At 40.8% G+C, this 20,485-nt stretch overlaps 1 protein-coding gene across 2 annotated transcripts in view; it reads left to right on the top strand.

Moving 5' to 3' along the window:
- Window positions 1-20,485, top strand: part of rasgrf2b (Ras protein-specific guanine nucleotide-releasing factor 2b) — a 230,526-nt gene that overhangs the window by 172,093 nt on the left and 37,948 nt on the right. For both annotated transcript variants that reach the window (XM_072582334.1, XM_072582343.1), the window contains one exon: window positions 8,151-8,257. In XM_072582334.1, the coding sequence (XP_072438435.1) occupies window positions 8,151-8,257 (107 nt within the window). The remainder of the gene's footprint in view (window positions 1-8,150; window positions 8,258-20,485) is intronic.

The raw sequence follows: 20,485 nt of genomic DNA on the forward strand, positions 1-20,485 counted from the left end.
TACTCTGTATGCTTGTTCGTAACTGAAGGAAGCAACCACGAGAAAACTACACTATGGTTTTACCAGGTATAGGATGTATATAGGTAAAAACAATGACTGCAGATGCTGGAAACCAGATTCTGGATTAGTGGTGCTGGAAGAGCACAGCAGTTCAGGCAGCATCCGAGGAGCAGCGACCTGCCTGAACTGCTGTGCTCTTCCAGCACCACTAATCCAGAATAGGATGTATATATCTATATTGCAAAGTGTTGCCAAGCAACCTGTCCTTATATTTACTACTGATTAACGCAGTTTTTCTCATTTGAACTACAGTGAATCAGAAACAAGGTGAGATGGACAATCACTTGACATTCCTGAACTGAAGTCCAAACTATTTCCTGAGCATTATTTAATCCCAGTAGCCAACGCCAGTGGGATTGGTCGGAAGTGAGAATATCACATGGCCTAGAGGTAGTTAGGGGCAATCTCTCTCTCATTGGCAAAATGACAGTAAGGCTCAACACCAGAGGAGACTTAATTTTTCCCTCTGGGAACCAAGAGCAGTATTTGGTTTTCTTTACTTCCAATAGGAAGGAAAGTAACACTGGGTCATAGAGTTGTCGGAATAAACAGCATGGAAACAGGCCCGTCAGCTCAGCTTGTCCACGCTGACCAGTATGTCATGATGGATCATGCTGACTTTGCTGAATTTTACCTCGTGCTCAGTAGATTTGATTACAGTTTAGATTGATGAGTTTCTGGTGCCTTTCTGACTGTTAAATCATCTAGCTGATGTTTTGAACTTCCCAATTGTCAGACAAATAGAGTCAAAATTAATCCTAAGTTTCATTCATTGCTAGCCATGTAAACCCACAGGACACACATTCACATATCTCCAATGAGCTTCATGTAAGAATTCATTCTAAGACCCATGAGCTGCATAATTTATTGTCATTACATCGAAGACATTCATAATGGATTAGATTCTGTACAGTATGGAAGCAGGCCCTTCAGCCCAACCTGACCCCCCAAGGAGTAACCTAGCCAGACCCATTCCCCTACCCTATATTTACCCCTGATTAATGCACCCAACACTATGGGCAATTTAGAATGGCCAATTCACCTGACCTGCACATCTTTGGACTGTGGGAGGAAACCCATGCAGACACAGGGAGAATGTGCAAACTTCACACAGATAGTTGCCCGAAGTGGGGATTGAACCCGGGTTCCCTGGCGCTGTGAGGTAGCAGTGCTAACCACTGAGTCACCATGCCATCCTTTATCTTCAGCCTATGCCTTTAACTATATGCATTTTTAAAATTAGTATTAGGTCAAGACTGTAGAGAATTCAGTTGCACAGTATCATATTTTGTTTGGCTGCTATTTGGATGCCAAAGAATAAATTGTGCTCTGTGGTATGCATACACTCAGCCCAAATTTTGTTTTAATACTTAATTTGAAAAATGGGCTCTCTCATAAAGCAATGTTTTCTCAGTCCTGCATCCAGGTACTAAACTACATTATGTTAAACTTACTATTTTGCAGTATCTTGCAGAGTCTCAGATCCGTAAGTTTCTGCATGATATGATTAACTAACAAACTGCTGCTTTTGCTACATGAAAATATAAGGACAATATATTAAACACTTGAAAAAAACAAGCCCAAATGAATTTTAGCATATTTTCTTCATATTCCTTTTTCTTGAGACTACATGCAGCTTTTCTTTAATCTAGAGCTATGATAGACAAACAACCTCCAGGACAAGACCTCCTCCAAACATTGGAAAGGGAAATGGGCCTTCCCCATAGATCTCCATTACATGCTGCACATAGGCTCCTACATCAAAGGGGATTGAGTGTGATTTGAGTATTTGAGCAGTAAGAACTGAATCCTAATGGAGTGCTTTACCTGCAGTGACTGATGGGATTGTTAGCCATGCAGTTTTGTGCTTCTAATTTATGGAGATTCTGCCATCAAGAACAATGACATCTGGCAAGAACTTTCCCATCAATTTCAGTCAAGCACATGTTTGCATGTTTGGGGCACAGTAAAAGCAAAAAGTTGACATCCTTCAACACAGAAAGTTGACTACAGAGGAACATTACAACAGCACTGGGGGTCAGGAAAGTCAATGAATAAGCAAAAATAACCATTGCTTCAGGAAACGTAGATCATGGATCTGAGAGAATTGCTGGGGAATCTTCACTGCACAGTTGAGAAATGCACATCGACTGACCAGAGCAATAGGGCATCTGGTCTAAATTGCTCATGAACTGATGTGTAAAATACGAAGTCAGTCGTATCCCAATATCACTGTTACAAATGGATCTATTGTGTGATATTACAGACGTACATTTATCTGCTTTGGTTAAGAAGAATAATAATAAGGCAATATAATATCACCGTAGCTATGGCAATTAAGTATCCAACAATCCATGCATGGATTTATTTAGTAAATTGTTATGGATCTTCAAATATAATGTTTTGTTTTCATACTAATTTGCCTGTGTCGGTTGTAAATTCATTAATACATGTCACTGAGTTTCTCCTACTTCCACTTTCTTTATTGAACACAATCAATTATGTAATCACAGATCAAATCATCATCTTGGTCTGTTTTATTGGAATCAGACATATCTGCATTTTTTGGCAGTCTGCAGTGGGATTCTTGCATCTATAGGGGGGTGAGTCTTGGGAACGGTTCACTTTCACTAAGCGGCTGATCAGCTTGCGAGTAACTACGTTAGACAAGGAGGGCTTTTGAATTCTCAAAGCAGCATACCTGAACGTTTGAAGATGTTCGCCTCTGGCACAAATGATGGAGTATAGGTTGAATGTTGTTTTTCAATCATTAGTGTAGCTCCTGTCATTTTCGCATCTTATTTTCTCTTCAATTATTGCTTTCCCAGAATTTCCAACTCCTGTTTAGTTCAGCTGCTTGGGAGATAGGGGATGGTTATGGGATTTTGCAGTATTTAAATGAACTTTCTAAGCCTTGCTATGACTGAGAGGTGATCCTTTGGGTTTATGGAGAACTGGGGCCAGGCTCCTCATGTTCATCAACACTAGACTTTGAATTGAACACTAGAATTGAGACCATCATCCCATCGTCTAGTGTTTTTGTTGCTGGCTTGGTGACATGAGAGTGAGGGAATAGTAGCACATCTGAGGGTCTCGGCCTTTATGTTTAGCTTCAAGTAATGGGAGAAATTAAGATCTAGGAATTTGGTGAACTTGAAAGAAATAAAAGTAATTTTGTTTTCCATGAAAGCAACAAACAAGAGACCAGCAAAAAGATGGAGTCACACTGAATGACAATCTTCAATTATTTCCATTTTGCAGACACCATCGTGAATGACCTCAGTAAGAGTTCCAAAAGTTCTGGCAAGTACCTTCACACAGAATTAATCGAGGCAAGGGTTGTGTGGTTAGTGGGTGGTGAACAGACTTTGAGGAATCAGGATGTGGGTTACTTATTGCAAGATTCCTAGCTTCTAATCTGTTCACCTAGAATCTTGAATGTAGTCACAGTTGGAAACTTTCTCTGGGGATCCGCTAAACTAGGTGAAACAATAAGGTAGTATGACTGATTTATGGACCAAAATATAACAGCAAACTTAAAACTTTCAATTTAATTTTTGTTTTTGTTTTTGACTTGTTACACAGTTTGCATTTTACTTTCCGTAAAGTTTCACATGATGAAAAGCAAGCAGGAAAATAATTGCATAATCCTAATAATTGAACAAATACAATACACTAATCTGGACAAAAAAAAGAACACTTTCAGTAAAAATAACAAGTCATAACAGTGAAAAGGGCAAATAATATTCATGCCACATAAATGTCCGACAATGACCATCTCAAAAAAGAGACAATCTAATCATTGCCCCTTGACATTTCGTGGCATTGCCATCACTGAATCCCCCATTACAAATAACATTTGGAGGTTTACAACTGACTAGAAACAGAACAGCATTTGTTGCATAAATACAATGGCTACAAGAGGTGGCCAGAAGCTAGGAATCTTGCAATAAGTAATCCATGTCCTGACTCCCCAAATTCTGTTCACCATCCACTAAGTACATGTCCAGAATTAATCAAGGCAAAGGCTCTCTGGAGCAGGAAGGGTTGTTCTTGGCCTTCCCACCTTGTCACCAATGAAGCTCTTTAAATTGGATGATTAATGACCTTATCTAGCCTCCAGTAATACTCAGCTAGCACCAGGTCTGGCAGTTGCTATGCAGGGAGCCCAAGTATCATGTCTACTTGCAGGTTCCCTGACAGGTTTCCCTCCTTGTCAGGCATTCAGTGCCTGAAAGAATTTTCTGGCATTGGGAAATGGGGAGGCCACTAAGTGCCCACCATTAACTGTGCCTCCAACTCTCCTCACACCATCCCACCCCCTCCATTCAATAACTCCCATCCCACATTCACTCTCCTGTAGCCTGGGTCCCTCTTCAATCCTGCTTCTCCTGTGAGTGAGCTGCTGGCAGCTACTGCCATTCCTCTGGAGACTGTGCTGGCACCACTGATTGACTGCCAGCCATTGGGTATCTGCACCTCGGGGTCCTGGATCCCAGGGGAGATTCATTACTGACCATTTAAATGCCTGACTGTTCTTTAATACAATGGGCCTTCCTGAAAGGTGGTCTCTTCCATAGCTCTCCAACCAGCAGGTGAGCCACAAGCCTGTGACCAGTGGAGTGCCACAAGGATCGGTGCTGGGTCCACTACTTTTCATCATTTATATAAATGATTTGTATGTGAGCATAAGAGGTATAGTTAGTAAGTTTGCAGATGACACCAAAATTGGAGGTGCAATGGACAGTGAAGAAGGTTACCTCAGATTACAGTGGGATCTTGATCAGATTGGCCAATGGGCTGAGAAATGACAGATAGAGTTTAATTTAGATAAATGCAAGGAGCTGCATTTTGGGAAAGCAAATCTTAGCAGGACTTATACAATTAATGGTAAGTTGCTAGGGAGTGTTACTGAACAAAGAGACCTTGGAGTGCAGGCTCAGCTCCTTGAAAATGGAGTCGTAGGTAGATAGGATAGTGAAGAAGGTATTTGGTATGCTTTCCTTTATTGGTCAGAGTATTTAGTACAGGGGTTGGGAGCTCATGTTGCAGCTGTACAGGACATTGGTTAGGCCACTGTTGGAATATTGTGTGCAATTCTGATCTCCTTCCTATTGGAAAGATGTTGTGAAACTTGAAAGGGTTCAGAAAAGATTTACAAGGATGTTGCCAGGGTTGGAGGATTTGAGCTACAGGGAGACATTGAAGAGGTTAGGGCTGTTTTCCCGGGAGCGTTGGAGGCTGAGGGGTGGCCTTATAGAGGTTGACAAAATTATGAGGGACGTGGATAGGATAAATAGACAAAGTCTTTTCCCTGGGATGGGGGAGGCCAGAACTAGAGGTCTTAGGTTTAGGCTGAGAGGGGAAAGATATAAAAGAGACCTAAGGGGTACCTTTTTCATGCAGAGGGTGGAATGTGTGTGGAATGAGCTGCCAGAGGAAGTAGTGGAGGCTAGTACAATTGCAACATTTAAAAAGTATCTGGGTGGGTATATAAACAGGAAGGGTTTGGAGTGATGTGGGCCAAGTGCTGGCAGGTGGGACTAGATTGGGTTGGAATAGCTGTTCAGCATGGAAGGGTTGGACCGAAGGGTCTGTTTCCGTGCTGTACATCTCTATGACTCTAAGTCACCTTGTTTAAATTCCACCTGTTGGTTTGAGATACAGGAGTAGTAGTTTTAGCTGTACGTTTGTCTACATCACTTGATGTTCACCATTATCATAGTTTGACAGAAGAAATGCTTTAGCAGAGTACACGATTTGCCACCTTCAAAATCTACAGAAGAACCACACCTGTAACTGTAGAGCATCACAACATGTTTTCATTCCTCAAGGTAAAGCAAAGATGTCACTGTGGAGAAGTAATGAGACCTGTTGTTTCCATCAAACTGACATCCTCACTTATGTCATCATTCGCCATTTTCTTCTACTGCCATCCCAAGAGTTTCACATGTGAAGTGCAAACTTAAAAGCATTTATTAACAATTTACATATTTACAGAGAAATGGTTCAGTGACTACATTAGAGCCTTCTTCCGTCCCATGCCTGTTCCATGTGATGGGGTATCTTCTAACCATATACGCACGTGCACACACACTCTCCACCCACCCCACCCCACACCACCTCACCAGGCACATCTGTTATTCTACCCATAAACTATTCCATAATGAACTAATCACATTTACATTCTACTGCCCCTCACAAAACAGATAGAAAAAGAAAGAAAACTACAGGGAAGAAAATAGAATAAATTATCGCCTGATTACATACAAAATGAGAAATAGATACCGGAACAAAAGAGGTGGCCTAGAAGAGAGAGGAAAAAGAAAAAAAAATAACAAAAATATGAAGCAGAAGTAGAGGATTTTAGAGTACAATTTGGTTTCAGTCTTTGAGAATCAATAATAAGCACATGGCAGGGTAAGTACATGACGTTCCTACTTATGATATCCATCCCAAAGTTACTTTAAAACAATATAATTTTGCATATCTGAATGTCAAACTAGCGTTGCATCCTGAAAATTACTGTTTGATACTGACAAGCTAGCAACAGGAAATAAAATTACTTCTAATGTAATGAAAAGAAAGCTTGTGACCTTTGGCTAGACAATAGCATCATGATAAAGTCGATGAGCCAGTAATCTATAATCTTATTGAATTCTTCGAGGAGGTGACCAAGCATGTGGATGAGGGTAGAGCAGTGGATGTAGTGTACATGGATTTTAGTAAGGCATTTGATAAGGTTCCCCATGGTAGGCTTATGCGGAAAGTCAGGAGGCATGGGATAGAGGGAAATTTGGCCAATTGGATAGAAAACTGGCTAACCGGTCAAAGTCAGAGAGTGGTGGTAGATGGTAAATATTCAGCATGGAGTCCAGTTACAAGTGGAGTTCCGCAGGGATCAGTTCTGGGTCCTCTGCTGTTTGTAATTTTTATTAATGACTTAGAGGAGGGAGTCGAAGGGTGGGTCAGTAAATTTGCAGATGATACAAAGATAGGTGGAGTTGTGGATAGTGAGGAGGGCTGTTGTCGGCTGCAGAGGGACTTAGATATGATGCAGAGCTGGGCTGAGGAGTGGCAGATGGAGTTCAACCCTGCCAAGTGTGAGGTTGTCCATTTTGGAAGAACAAATAAGAATGCGGAATACAGGGTTAATGGTAGGGTTCTTGGTCAGGTGGAGGAACAGAGGGATCTTGGGGTCTATGTACATAGATCTTTGAAGGTTGCCACTCAGGTGGATAGAGTTTGTAAGAAGGCCTATGGAGTATTATCGTTCATTAGCAGAGGGATTGAATTCAAGAGTCGTGAGGTGATGTTGCAGCTGTACAGGACTTTGGTTAGGTCACATTTGGAGTACTGTGTGCAGTTCTGGTCGCCTCACTTTAGGAAAGATGTGGAAGCTTTGGAGAGGGTGCAGAGAAGATTTACCAGGATGTTGCCTGGAATGGAGAGTAGGTCGTACGAGGATAGGTTGAGAGTTCTCGGCCTTTTCTCGTTGGAACGGCGAAGGATGAGGGGTGACTTGATAGAGGTTTATAAGATTATCAGAGGAATAGATAGAGTAGACAGTCAGAAACTTTTTCCCCGGGTACAACAGAGTGTTACAAGGGGACATAAATTTAAGGTGAAGGGTGGAAGGTATAGGGGAGATGTCAGGGGTGGGTTCTTTACCCAGAGAGTGGTGGGGGCATGGAATGCGCTGCCCGAGGGAGTGGTAGAGTCAGATTCATTGGCGACCTTTAAGTGGCATTTGGATAGGTACATGGATGGGTGCTTAATCTAGGATAGAAGTGCGGCACAACATCGTGGGCCGAAGGGCCTGTTCTGTGCTGTATTGTTCTATGTTCTATGTTCTATGTTCTATAACCCCATGGTAAAACTTGACAGGCATAGGTTCAAATCTCTGTTACAGCTAGTAAATTTTAAGGGGCTCCTGTGGTGCAGTGGTAGTGTCCCTACCTCTGGGCCAGGAAGTCTGAGTTCAAGTCCTGCAACTAAACATTTTTGAGGCATTGTTTCTACTGTGATACTAATGAATAAAAACAAAATTTGTTATGCTAAAACTGTTCTTTTTTCCCCTTTTTTTGTAGGATTTAACAACTCAGAGCGCATGTGCGACAAAGAATTTATAATACGTAGGGCAGCTACAAACCGTGTTTTGAATGTCCTTCGACACTGGGTTTCCAAGCATTCTCAGGTAAAGAATTTTGGACCATTTGACTTTGAGAATAGTGTACACAATGCAAATTCAAACAACTTCTGTTCAGCAATGAATCTAATTCCCACAATGTGCTCACTTTGCTGAGAAGTGGAGTATACAATTGGTTTTCTGTTGTGAAGTTCCGTGCATACTTCATTATAATGGGGATTACTCAAAAATTAAAATGTTCCTTTCACCAATCTATTTTTGGATGTTTGGATTGTTGAACTAATAATCTTATGAAGTTAGATCTGTTTAATTTCAGTGGTGAACATGGGAATTGTGTACTGTTGGTGAAAATACTTTTGTACAATTAGAGAAAAGCACGACATCACTTAGTTGACCATTGTAAACTCAAATGTGGGTAGAAAGTAATGTGAGGTGTGCCATAGGAAGTCAGCAGCATGCTGATACTGCCAACATGTCCAGAGAAATATTTAAATGAGCTGAGTGAGACTAATGTAAGGCAGTCATGTCATGATGTGTTTCCCTAAAATTAATCTCCATACAAGATTTTTGAAAGCTGCTACAACTTTCAAACGAATCCTGTTGAAAATGATGCAAACTTAGTTTTTCAATTGTACAACTATGCCAAACACTTCTCAATATGTTAGCACTTCTCTCTCAAATGTTATAAATTTTGCCTGATATTGCACAGGGTTAACAGAACCATTCAGGGATAATTATAAAGGAAGAAAGAGCTATATGGTACTTTGGACAATCATTAAGCATCTCAAAGCACTTCTTAGTCCAATTAATTACTTTTGAACTGTAGTAATTGTTCTAATGACTCAACCCATGGCCACTAATATGTGCTCAGCAAATGCCTACAAATAGCAATGTGAAAACCTTGTCTTGATCTTAAATGAGGGGTAAATATTGCCCAGTACACCAGAGAAAAGTCTCAGATTCTTCTTTGAAAGAGTCCTAAGGGATGTTTTACATCCATACCTCCAACTGCAGTAATGCACTTGAATATTAATGTATAATTTTTGAGCCCTGGAACAGGACTTGAACCCAGAACCTAAAGATATGAGGCAAAAGGGCTACCTATTGAGCCACATCTGTCAAATGTTGGTGTCATTTATAATCAAAAATGAGCTTTTCTTTCCTTCCTGAAATATGAAGATAAATTATCATTAAAATAGTAAAGTCAGGTACATTAATGTCTGCACTGGTTTGGGACATAAAGAGATTAATTTCTTGGCAATAATTTAGTGATGTGAATTCAATAGGATGTCTGCTTTGGACAGATATAGCTTAGCATCAGTGGTAATAAAGTAAGTTCTTCCTTGTAATTTCAAAGATTTTACTTCCACATTTACTTATCCTCAACATAAATAAAATTAGGCTTGTTATCGAATACAGTGTTCATTGGGACATTTGGTTGTTCTGGTCATATACAGTAATGAGAATCAAGTCCCCTATTGGAATCTCAATTTTTCTTGGTTTCATTTTGGACACTCATTTTCTATTGAGAAAGCTGATCAAGATGACAGTTACGCGCACACGCGCACACGCGCACACGCGCACACGCGCACACACACACCCCACACCCCACCCACGCAGACGCCACCCACGCAGACGCCACCCACGCAGACGCCACCCACGCAGACGCCACCCACGCAGACGCCACTCACCCACACGTCAACCACCCACACGTCAACCACACCACCCACACCCTACCCGCCCACACCCTACCCACCCACCCACACCACCCACCCACACCACCCACACCACCCACCCGCCCACGCCCCACGCCCCACACCCCCCACCCCACCCACTATACCCCCACCGCACACCACCCACCCGCACACCCACCCACACACCACACCACCCACCCACACACCCACCCACACACCACACCACCCACCCACACACCACACCACACCACCCACACACACACACCTTTGATGGATGATATTACTCTGAGATGGATCTGATGATGTATATAACCCTTCTTCTATCCATTATATGTTGAACTTAAATATCTGAAGATTTTGCTTCTACCCAGTCATTACTTTTCATTTGAAGAATTGTTGAGAAAGGGAGAAGGGTTAGCTTGGCAACTCCATAACGTACAGAAGAATCCAATTCTTAAAACTGCTGAAAGAAAGTGTTGGACAATAACTCTACAAACTTAATTGTGCCGTGCCTATTTTTGTGGTACTAAACAAGCACCTCATCCTTCAGTAAAATGCTTCTTAAAACTAAAGCTGAGGATGTTTGTGCCTAGGACTCCACCCTGATTAACTTGGGGCTGAAATGGTTGAACTCTAATAAATACAACCATCTTACTTTGTATTGGGTATGACTCCAACCAATGGAGTTTTCCTCTTTGACTTCAATTTTGCTAGACTCTTTATCATCGTACTTTGACAAATGCCTGAATGTCCAGAACAGTCACTCTCACTTCATCTCCAGTGTTAGCGTCTTTTGTCCTGAAGCCTTCTGCCTGCCATAAGGTTAGGAGCTGAGTGGCCTTGACAGAACCAACATGGGCATGAGAGTGCTACTTAATTTTGCTGTTGACCATCACTTTGCTGATCTTTGAAAAAATACTGATGCGCAATTTGGTAATTGCACATTTTAGATTTGCCCTGTTTTTTTTTGTGGACAGGACATACCTGGATAATTTTCCACGTTGTCAGGTAGATACCAATGTTGTAGCTGTACTGCAACAACTTCACTATAGTTGCGGCAATTTCTGGACAGTAAGTCTTCAGTACTATTGCAGAATGTTGTCAGAGTCCGTAGCCTTGGCAGTATCCAGTGGATTCAGTCATTTCCAAATATCAAATGGAGTGAATTGAATTGGTTGAAATCTGGCATCTATGATCCCACAGTCCTCTGGAAGAGGCTGAGATCGACAACCACTTGGCACTTCTGGTTAAAGTGCAATCTCAATTCAAGCCGGAAATATACTGACCACCATGTTACATCTGGCTTCTGCAGAGTCATACAAAGTAGAAGTCAGAGCTAGTTAATGAATATTATGATCCTATACCTCTTGGAGAACTCGATTTTGACTTTGATATGGCCTAGGCCTTGGTACAAGTTATGTCAATGTTAAACAGTTGGCAGGAAGAGTGCATAATTTGTCCAGGTCTTAATTCTTTCCTCAGGCGGCCATTGGTTGGTTATATATCTAGCATGTGCTTGAGAATAATGGAAATGGCATGGATTCAATTTCTGTTCCCAATGCAAGAAAATGACTCAGGATGAAATATCTGACAAGGAGGCATGGACCTGCCTTGGGCCTGATGATGAAGATGATGAATTCCTCCTAGCAATATTCATGCTGTTATGTTTGATGCATTGTTAGAGGGAAATTGAAGTTGCACAACACAAACAGTGACAAATTAATTTCAGCGGAAGTGAGAAATCACACTGTTGTAAAGTTGCTTTTGTTTGCTTTATGTTACCTCTGATAATCATTTTCATTCCCAAAGAACCTTGCACAGATTGTACCACAGACTGGCTCATGGAGACTAAATCACACATAACTGAGGCACATAAAACTGAAATACAGCACGATCACTTCATCATAGTATCAGAAAATACTGGAAAAATGCAGCATCCTTGATAAAGAGGAAAGTAAAGTTAATATTTTTGGAGATAACCCAACATCAACAGTCAGGTAGGCAGTTTCTCTTGTCAGTCACACTGCACACTGTGCATTGATGTGACTGCATTGATGGAATTGCATTTGGTTAGGGTCATTTGAGCAAAATTCCCCAATATACATTTTACAGTTCCTGATCTCAAAAATAATGTCAGGAGGCAGAACAGATTGTTCACCTTTGGAAAAAAAGAATACACTTAATGTTGCAGTTTAAATAGATATGCTGGTTTCAAATTGACCGATGGATAATATAAATTATGCAACTTTTCCAGCCTTTCTGTATTTGATGTTTTTTTTGCCCTATCTATTCTAATGCCTATAAAAGTAAAAAACAAATATGGAACAAGGTAGTGTCTATCCTGCAATAACATCCTCCAGGGATTATGATTTTTATTCTAGAATGCTAGCAAAGCCTTTGACTGAATCTGATTAATGAGAACCAGTGTTGGTTTGCTTGAATTGGAGTTTGGACAGGGGCTTCTCAAAATCCATGGCATAAAATTATAATTGCCTTAAATTTTAAAGCAAAATGTCAGATCTGTTCTATAAGTATCATAATTTATTTGACAATCCCTTGTGGCACTAGGATACTTTCAACTTCTGACATTGTGTTTATAATACAAACAGATTGTAAAGGAGGCAGGATTTGAAAACCTATTATGGTAGTGACTGAATTTAATGATGGGATTGAATCCGATGTAATCTGTCACATGAAAATAGATTTACAAAAACCCAAAGAAATAGCATCCAATAAAATGCAAAGTTTACCGCATTTTCCTTTATCACAGAGACAAACACACCCAAGGAACTTTTTTGTCAGTTCTAATTTATATGAGGAGGTCCAGCAATGTTTTGGGGTGATTGCATTCAAAACATTGAAATGAATGAATCACCGTCTTCTCTAGGATTCTTGAAATTTATCGTCTTTAAATCAGAGCTGGAAAAGTGGTTTCAAATATTAATAAAATATTAATGAAGTATTTAAGAGTTGTACAAGTCAATATGTTGCAAACAAGCTTTTATATCCGTCAGCTGAGTGGAAATCAACGTCTTACTATTCAACTGTACGACTGCATCCACTTCCAGTCACACACTTGCAAGGAGTGTGATTGTTGTGGAGAAAGTGCTGAGGAAATTGATTATGATGTTGTCAGGAACAGAAAATATGAACTGTGAGGATTGATTGGCTTGGCTGGGACTGTTTTCTTTGGTACAGAGGAGAGATTTAATTGATGCATTTAAATTATGAGGTGTAAGTATAGAGTGGATAGGAAGAACTTGCATTCCTTAAAGCAGATTAATACAAAGGAGGCAGAAATTTAAAATAAATGTTCGAAGAAGTAGAGGGAAATTAAGGAAAAATTTTAAATTCAATGAGTGTTAGTGGTTTCCTCCTTACTATTTGAGAAATAGTAGAGGTAGAATGTTTTATCATTTTAAAAATACTTAGATATGCAATTAACATTTTCTAACTTCCAGAGCTATGGGACAAGAACGTGATTAGGCTCGATCATTCTTTATTAGCTGATGTCCATACATTATTAACAAAGCGTACAAACTTATATACATTTGTAAAGAGGAAGGCTATATGAATGCTTCAGACTCTTCATCAGAACCTGGTGTTAAATGAGTTGCTCATGATTAATGGAAGCAATGTCAGCCAAAGCTTAACTCTAGCATGTGTGAGTTAAACCCACAAAGAATAGGAATAGCTAAGGTTAAGGGAAAATGGTTCAAACTTGTTTTGGTGTTTGGGATTTAGCAGTGAGTTGTAAAAATACATTAATCCATATCAACATTCAGAGTGCCATCTTTTGGTAGTATTTGTTTTTACAGTCTGAGAGAATTTGTTTAAATGGGTTCAAATGTTAGATGCTTTGCTTAGTATTATTAGCATGATGCTTTCGTGGAATGGTTCTGTGGAGGGGAGGGCCATTCTTTTCTGAATCAGGGCTGCATGACCTGGCTACTTTATTTGAAATTACTTTGCTCACAAAAATAATTTTCATTTTAAAGCAATCTTTTTGCATTCTTTCTATTCACTTGTGGGCTGCTGGCATCACACTCTGGCCAGCATATATTGCCTGTCCCTGTTTGTGCTTGAGGTGGTGATGATTTTTAAAAATTCATTCATGGGATGAGAGCATTGCTGGCTAAACCAGCATTTATCACCCATCCCTAATTACCCAGAGGAGTGTTAAGAGTCAACCACAGGAGTCGCATGTAGGCCAGACTAGGTAAGGATAGCAGTTTCCTTCTGTAAATGACATTAGTGAACCAGATAGGTTTTTCCGAATATTGACAATTATTTTTATGGTCATCTTCAGATTTCTAATTCCAGATTTTTATTGAATTCCAATTCCACCATTTGCCATGGTGGGATTCAAACCTGGGCTCCCAGAACATCACTAGGATTTCTGGATTAATTGTCCAGCAATAATACTACAAGGCCATCACCTCCCTCCATGAGCTGCCTTCTCGAGTTGCTACAGTACCCACGCTGTTGGTAGATCTACAATTAAGGTCATTAAGGAAGATGTTCGAGGGTTTTGATCCAAATGAAGGAAGAGCGATATTTTTTCAAAACAAGATGGTGAATGGCTTGGAGGGGAAGTTGCAAATGGATGATGTTTCAATGTATTAGCTGTCATAGGACATAGAACATTACAGCACAGTACAGCCCCTTTGGCCCTTGATGTTGCACCGACCTGTGGAACCAACCTGAAGCCTATCTATACTATACTATTCCATTTTCATCCATAAGTTTATCCAATGACCATTTAAATGCCCTTAAAGTTGGCGAGTCTACTACTGTTGCAGGCAGTGCATTCCACACCCTTACCACACTCTATCCTTGTCCTTCTGGATGAAAGTGGCCATGAGTTTGGAGGTACTGTCATAGGATGTTTTGTGAGTTGCTGCAGTGTGCCTTGTGGATGGTACACACACTACTGCACTCTGTTAGCAGTGAAGAAAGTGAATGTTGAAGGTGGTTGATAGGGTGCCAATTGTGCAGTTTGCATGCTCCTGGATGGTGTTACTTTTTTTGTGGATTGTTGAACCTGCAGCCATCTAGTTAAGCAAAGAATATTTCATCACATTCCTGACTTGTGGCTTGTATGTGGTTGAGAGGCTTTGGGAAGACAGGCGGTGAGTTACTCACAGTAGAATTCCTAGTCTCTGACCTCCTTTTGTAGGACATGGTGTGGACAATATCCAGGCTGGGCAGATAAGTGGAAAGTGAATATCACAATGACCATCTCAAATAAGAGAGAATCTAATTAGCATCCTTTGGTGTTCAATGGCTATCAATGAATCTTCCACGAGCAACATGCTGCAAATTAGCATTGACCAGAAACTGAACTGGACTAGCCATAAAATTGTTTGAAGATTGGCATCTATGATAATGCAGATTTCGAGAGGAGGCCAAGATGGATCCTGCAGTGTCACTTCTCACTGAAGATGAGTAAAAATGCTTCACTCTTATTTTTTGCATTGATGTGCCATGTTTCCCCATCAGTGAGGATGGGTATATTTGTGGAGTTGCTCCTTCTGTTCATTCTATAATCATCCATCACCATTCACATCAGTGTGTGGAAGGACTGCAGAGTTTAGCTCTGAACCATTGTTGTGGGATTATATTCAATGTTGCTTCCACTGTGTGGTATGTGCTATCACTATGTCATCACCCCTACTTTAACATTGTAAACCGGCGAATATCTTTTACAGGAGCATTATATAACCAAGTATGACTGAGCCACATAAATAGATGTCCAAAAGCTTACTCAAAGAGGTAGATTCAATATGATAAACAGCATATTACAGGAGGAATGTGATTTAGAGAAGTAGAGAAATGTCAGTCTTGAATTCTAGAGTTTAAGGCCTCAGTAATTGAAAGTATGGCTAACAGTGGTGAAATAAGAGCTTTGAATCTATTGGTAACAATGCATGAATTAGGGTTACAGCAGTAGATGGAGCTGAGGCAGGAGCCAAGTCCAATGCTATTACAAAGACAAGAATAGTTGCTGTTTGTGATTATGCAAGTATGTGGTCAGGATTGATTTTTGAGCCAATTGAGCAATCAAGGATACAAACCGTTTGGCTTAGTCTCAGACTGCGCCAAGGAAGGAGGATAAAGTCAATGGCCTCAATATTCCCAGTATTTAATTGAACAGCATTTCTTCTTATCCAGTACTGGAAATCATGTAAGCAATCTGATAACTTAATAGCAATGGAGGAATTGGGAATTACGACAGTGAATTGCTGGTGAAAGTCATTGGTGCACAGTTAATACTAATGCTCTGTTTTTGAATGATCTTGCTGAGGGACAGCATACCAATGAGAAAAAGAGAGCACTAAGGATAAATTGCAAAAGCTAGCCAAGGAGACTTTGAGCCATTCACCCTACCCCTGCAACACACACCCATACACATGCACAAACATACAAACACAAACATGCAAACATCCCAGCAGGATGAGTTTTTAGTTGGATGTGCATGTAAAATGGCTAACCACCTGCTTTAATGCCTTTATCTGGCTATTCCCTAATATGATGGGCAGTTAAACCATCAGTCAGCAGCCCCCCTCCCCCAACCTTAGGCCTATTTATACTAATAATTAATGGGTAGTTATGGGACTAATATCTCCTTTGCTACCATAATGCATTGGGTGGAGGAGAGGAGAAGAAAGTGGCTAGCCTACCTTTTCAGTCTCAGGTGAGAAGGCAGGAAGGAAGAAGGGGAGTTTACCTCATTTGAAGGTTACTCCGGCGTCCATGTTCTGACCTTCCGGGATAGTACTTCCCATCTCTGGACAGGCAGAAATCCCACATATGTGAAGGTCACCCCTAAAGTTGTCTTTTTTTTTTCAAAGTTGATTTTCTTTGTCTTTTCCATCAGGGAAATATTCTCACCCCCAAGCTCCCATAAAATTTACCCAGCAGTGCTAGGTCAGGAAGAGAAGCCGGTACAAGTGATATTGTTGCTGCAATTACATGAGAATAAAACTAGCTCATAGCTGTCCAATCCAGCTGGAGAGGTGTATGAGGAAAAGGAGAATATATATAAGGCTGAGGAGAGCTGGATTATCCCTTGGACAGTCACACAGAATGCCATTTATATATTTGATAAGCACTATACTGTGATAACGGTGGAAACGTAATTGGAGGGATTCAAAAATGGAATTCTGGAAAAGATAGATGTGGATTTGGGAGATAAGGAATGGAAAGGAAACGTTCAGGAGATAGGGGGATAATTTTCAAAGATGTAGAACCAAGGATTTTTTTTATTTTGAGAAGAGAGATGATGAATGCAGATTTAAAGGAGAGGGACAGCATCAGAAGAGCAATTTGGATAAGAGTTCCATTCTAGACCTGATCTTTGCAGATTGCTTTTTGCACGTGGTGTCAAAGCATTGGAAATGTTGTTTGTGTGTGTTTAATATGTAGCAATAGTCAGGAACTCATTTCATTTGATATTTTTCTCCTCTCCGGCCTCAGATTGCCAAAGTCAATTATGCAACCTTTACTGTTGTTGCCGTGGTTGATATCTGCTAACTGGATAAGGAACTGTGTCTGGTGCAGTGAGTACAGTTATTTTTAACTTGCCACCAACAGAGTTTAGATCCTGAACAGTTTGATTTTTATAAGATTGCAGCATTTACAGTGGCAGACAGCAGCCTAATGCCCAAATAACTAAATATGATGGGTAGGTTTAAATGATAGGTAGGAGCTCATTATACAACTGAATAGAGACAGGAAGATGGACTGATCGTAAGGTATAGCTTTTTATAGATATATTTAATGAATATGCAACCATAATATATCCCAGAACAATTGGACTTTTGACATGCATTCATTTTTGTATATAATGGTGTGCACCTGCAGGTTCCCGTTACTAAAGCATTGCATGAACCTGAGTGAATGGTAACAATTATATCATTATTGTGCCCCTGCTTTCAAATGTGTCAAAGCAAGCCTAGCATTTTGATAATCTTATGTCCTTTTTAAAACAAATGTTATTTAAAGTTTGGGAGAAGATTTGTAGCTCGGGTGCTCGTTGTTGTGGTTCTGTTTGCCGAGCTGGGAATTTGTCTTGCAAACGTTTCGTCTCCTGTCTAGGTGACATCCTCAGTGCTTGGGAGCCTCCTGTGAAGCGCTTCTGTGCTGTTTTCTCCGGCATTTATAGTGGCCTGTCTCTGCTGCTTCCGGTTGTCAGTTCGAGCTGTCCGCTGTAGTGGCCGGTATATTGGGTCCAGGTCGATGTGTTTGTTGATAGAATCTGTGGATGAGTGCCATGCCTCTAGGAATTCCCTGGCTGTTCTCTGTTTGGCTTGCCCTATAATGGTAGTGTTGTCCCAGTCGAATTCATGTTGCTTGTCGTCTGTGTGTGTGGCTACTAAGGATAGCTGGTCGTGTCGTTTCGTGGCTAGTTGGTGTTCATGTATGCGGATTGTGAACTGTCTTCCTGTTTGTCCGATGTAGTGTTTTGTGCAGTGCACAAACCAGACATCCCACTCAGACCCATAGTATCACTACCAGGGACACCATCACACAAACTGGCCAAAGAACTACAGCAGAAACTGAAACACCTGCTCAGCGGATCCAGACAATCTATACAATCGACACAGGAATTCTTGGACATCATCAGAAATATACACATAGACAAGGAAGAAACTATGGTCTCATTTGATGTAACGGCACTGTTCACCTCCATCGGCAAAACAATAGCCAACCTGCTGGACAGACATAACAGACAACAGGACGTTGAACCTATCAACAAAGATGGCATACTTAAACTACTGGACTTGTGCCTCACAACACACTTCACATTCAACAACCAAATATACGAACAAATCAACGGAACACCCATGGGCTCACCGATCTCTGGACTCATAGCAGAAGCGGTAATGCAAAGGTTCGAACAAACAGTCTTACCACAAATTCAACCCAAACTCTGGGTCAGATACGTGGATGACACCTTTGTAATAATTAAAAACACAGAAATAGAGAACACACACCAGATCATCAATGCCACACTCTCAGGAATCCGATTCACTAGAGAGGAAGAAAAGGATAACCAACTCCCATTCCTAGACGTGATGGTACAGAGAACACCTAACGGAGAATTCACCACAAAGGTTTACAGGAAAGCCACACACACAGACCAAGTCCTAAACTATGAAAGCAACCACCCCAACACACACAAACGAAGTTGCATCAGGACACTATTCAAAAGGGCCACAACTCACTGCAGCACACCAGAACTGCAAAAAGAGAAAGAGGAACACCTATACAATGTATTCGCCAAAAACGGATACCCTCGCAATTTCATCAACAGATGCCTAAGGGAGAGACAACGGAACGAGAACATGCCGCAACCCAAAAGACTATCCACACTACCATACATCAGGAGCATTTCTGAACTGACAGCCAGACTACTGCGACCACTCGGACTCATAACAGCACACAAACCAACAGCCACGCTCAGACAACAACTCACCAGAACGAAGGACCCGATACCCAACATGAGCAAAACTAATGTAGTGTACAAAATCCCATGCAAGGACTGCACAAAACACTACATCGGACAAACAGGAAGACAGTTCACAATCCGTATACACGAACACCAACTAGCCACGAAACGACATGACCAGCTATCCTTAGTAGCCACACACACAGGCGATAAGCAACATGAATTCGACTGGGACAACACTACCATTATAGGGCAAGCCAAACAGAGAACAGCCAGGGAATTCCTAGAGGCATAGAGTCTGTGGATGAGTGCCATCAACAAACACATCGACCTGGACCCAATATACCGGCCACTACAGCGGACAGCTCGAACTGACAACTGGAAGCGGCAGAGACAGGCCACTATAAATGCCGGAGGAAACAGAACAGAAGCGCTTCACAGGAGGCTCCCAAGCACTGAGGATGTCACCTAGACAGGGGACGAAACGTTTGCAAGACAAATTCTCAGCTCGGCGAACAGAACCACAACAACAAATGTTATTTTGCCATGCACTCTGGCGATTTTCTTTGTGATTAGTAAAATGTTAGAAGTTTGCATCTGTCGATGTGTGTTCAGTGTACACATGGTAATCTGTACATATTACTCCAATGTTTATAGTTACCAACGATTCACATCATAGACAAATGCTCTAGGACTTCCCTTAAGGTGGTGGTAAGATATTTGTGGGATGGTGGAATTTTGCTTATTGGTATTAGATGGATTTTGTGATGGAAACGGATTAACTTTATTAATGAGCCTGTTATTATTGTTTCAAGCTGTAATTTAACCATGTTTGTGGGTGAGACTATGTGAAAAGGTAAAACCTAGGCCAGACAATTGAATTCTGCTTTACCCCATTCATCTAGTAAAAGTAAGTATGTTCTTGATTGTTAGCTAATGTCTTGCCTCTGGGCAAATGTTATTATGGTTGATTTAATATGTGAGTTTTTGTTATATATTTCCCTATCATACAGAACATTAAACTGAAAAAATCAATTCCAATGAAATTAAATTTCTGTGGCATTGTAATTCCAGAAGCACTTAGCTTGTAAAAGAAGTACAGCAAACATTGGGACACGTCATTCACCA

This window comes from Chiloscyllium punctatum, chromosome 2, assembly GCF_047496795.1.
Source record: "Chiloscyllium punctatum isolate Juve2018m chromosome 2, sChiPun1.3, whole genome shotgun sequence".
In the NCBI taxonomy this organism is placed as follows: Eukaryota; Metazoa; Chordata; class Chondrichthyes; order Orectolobiformes; family Hemiscylliidae; genus Chiloscyllium; species Chiloscyllium punctatum.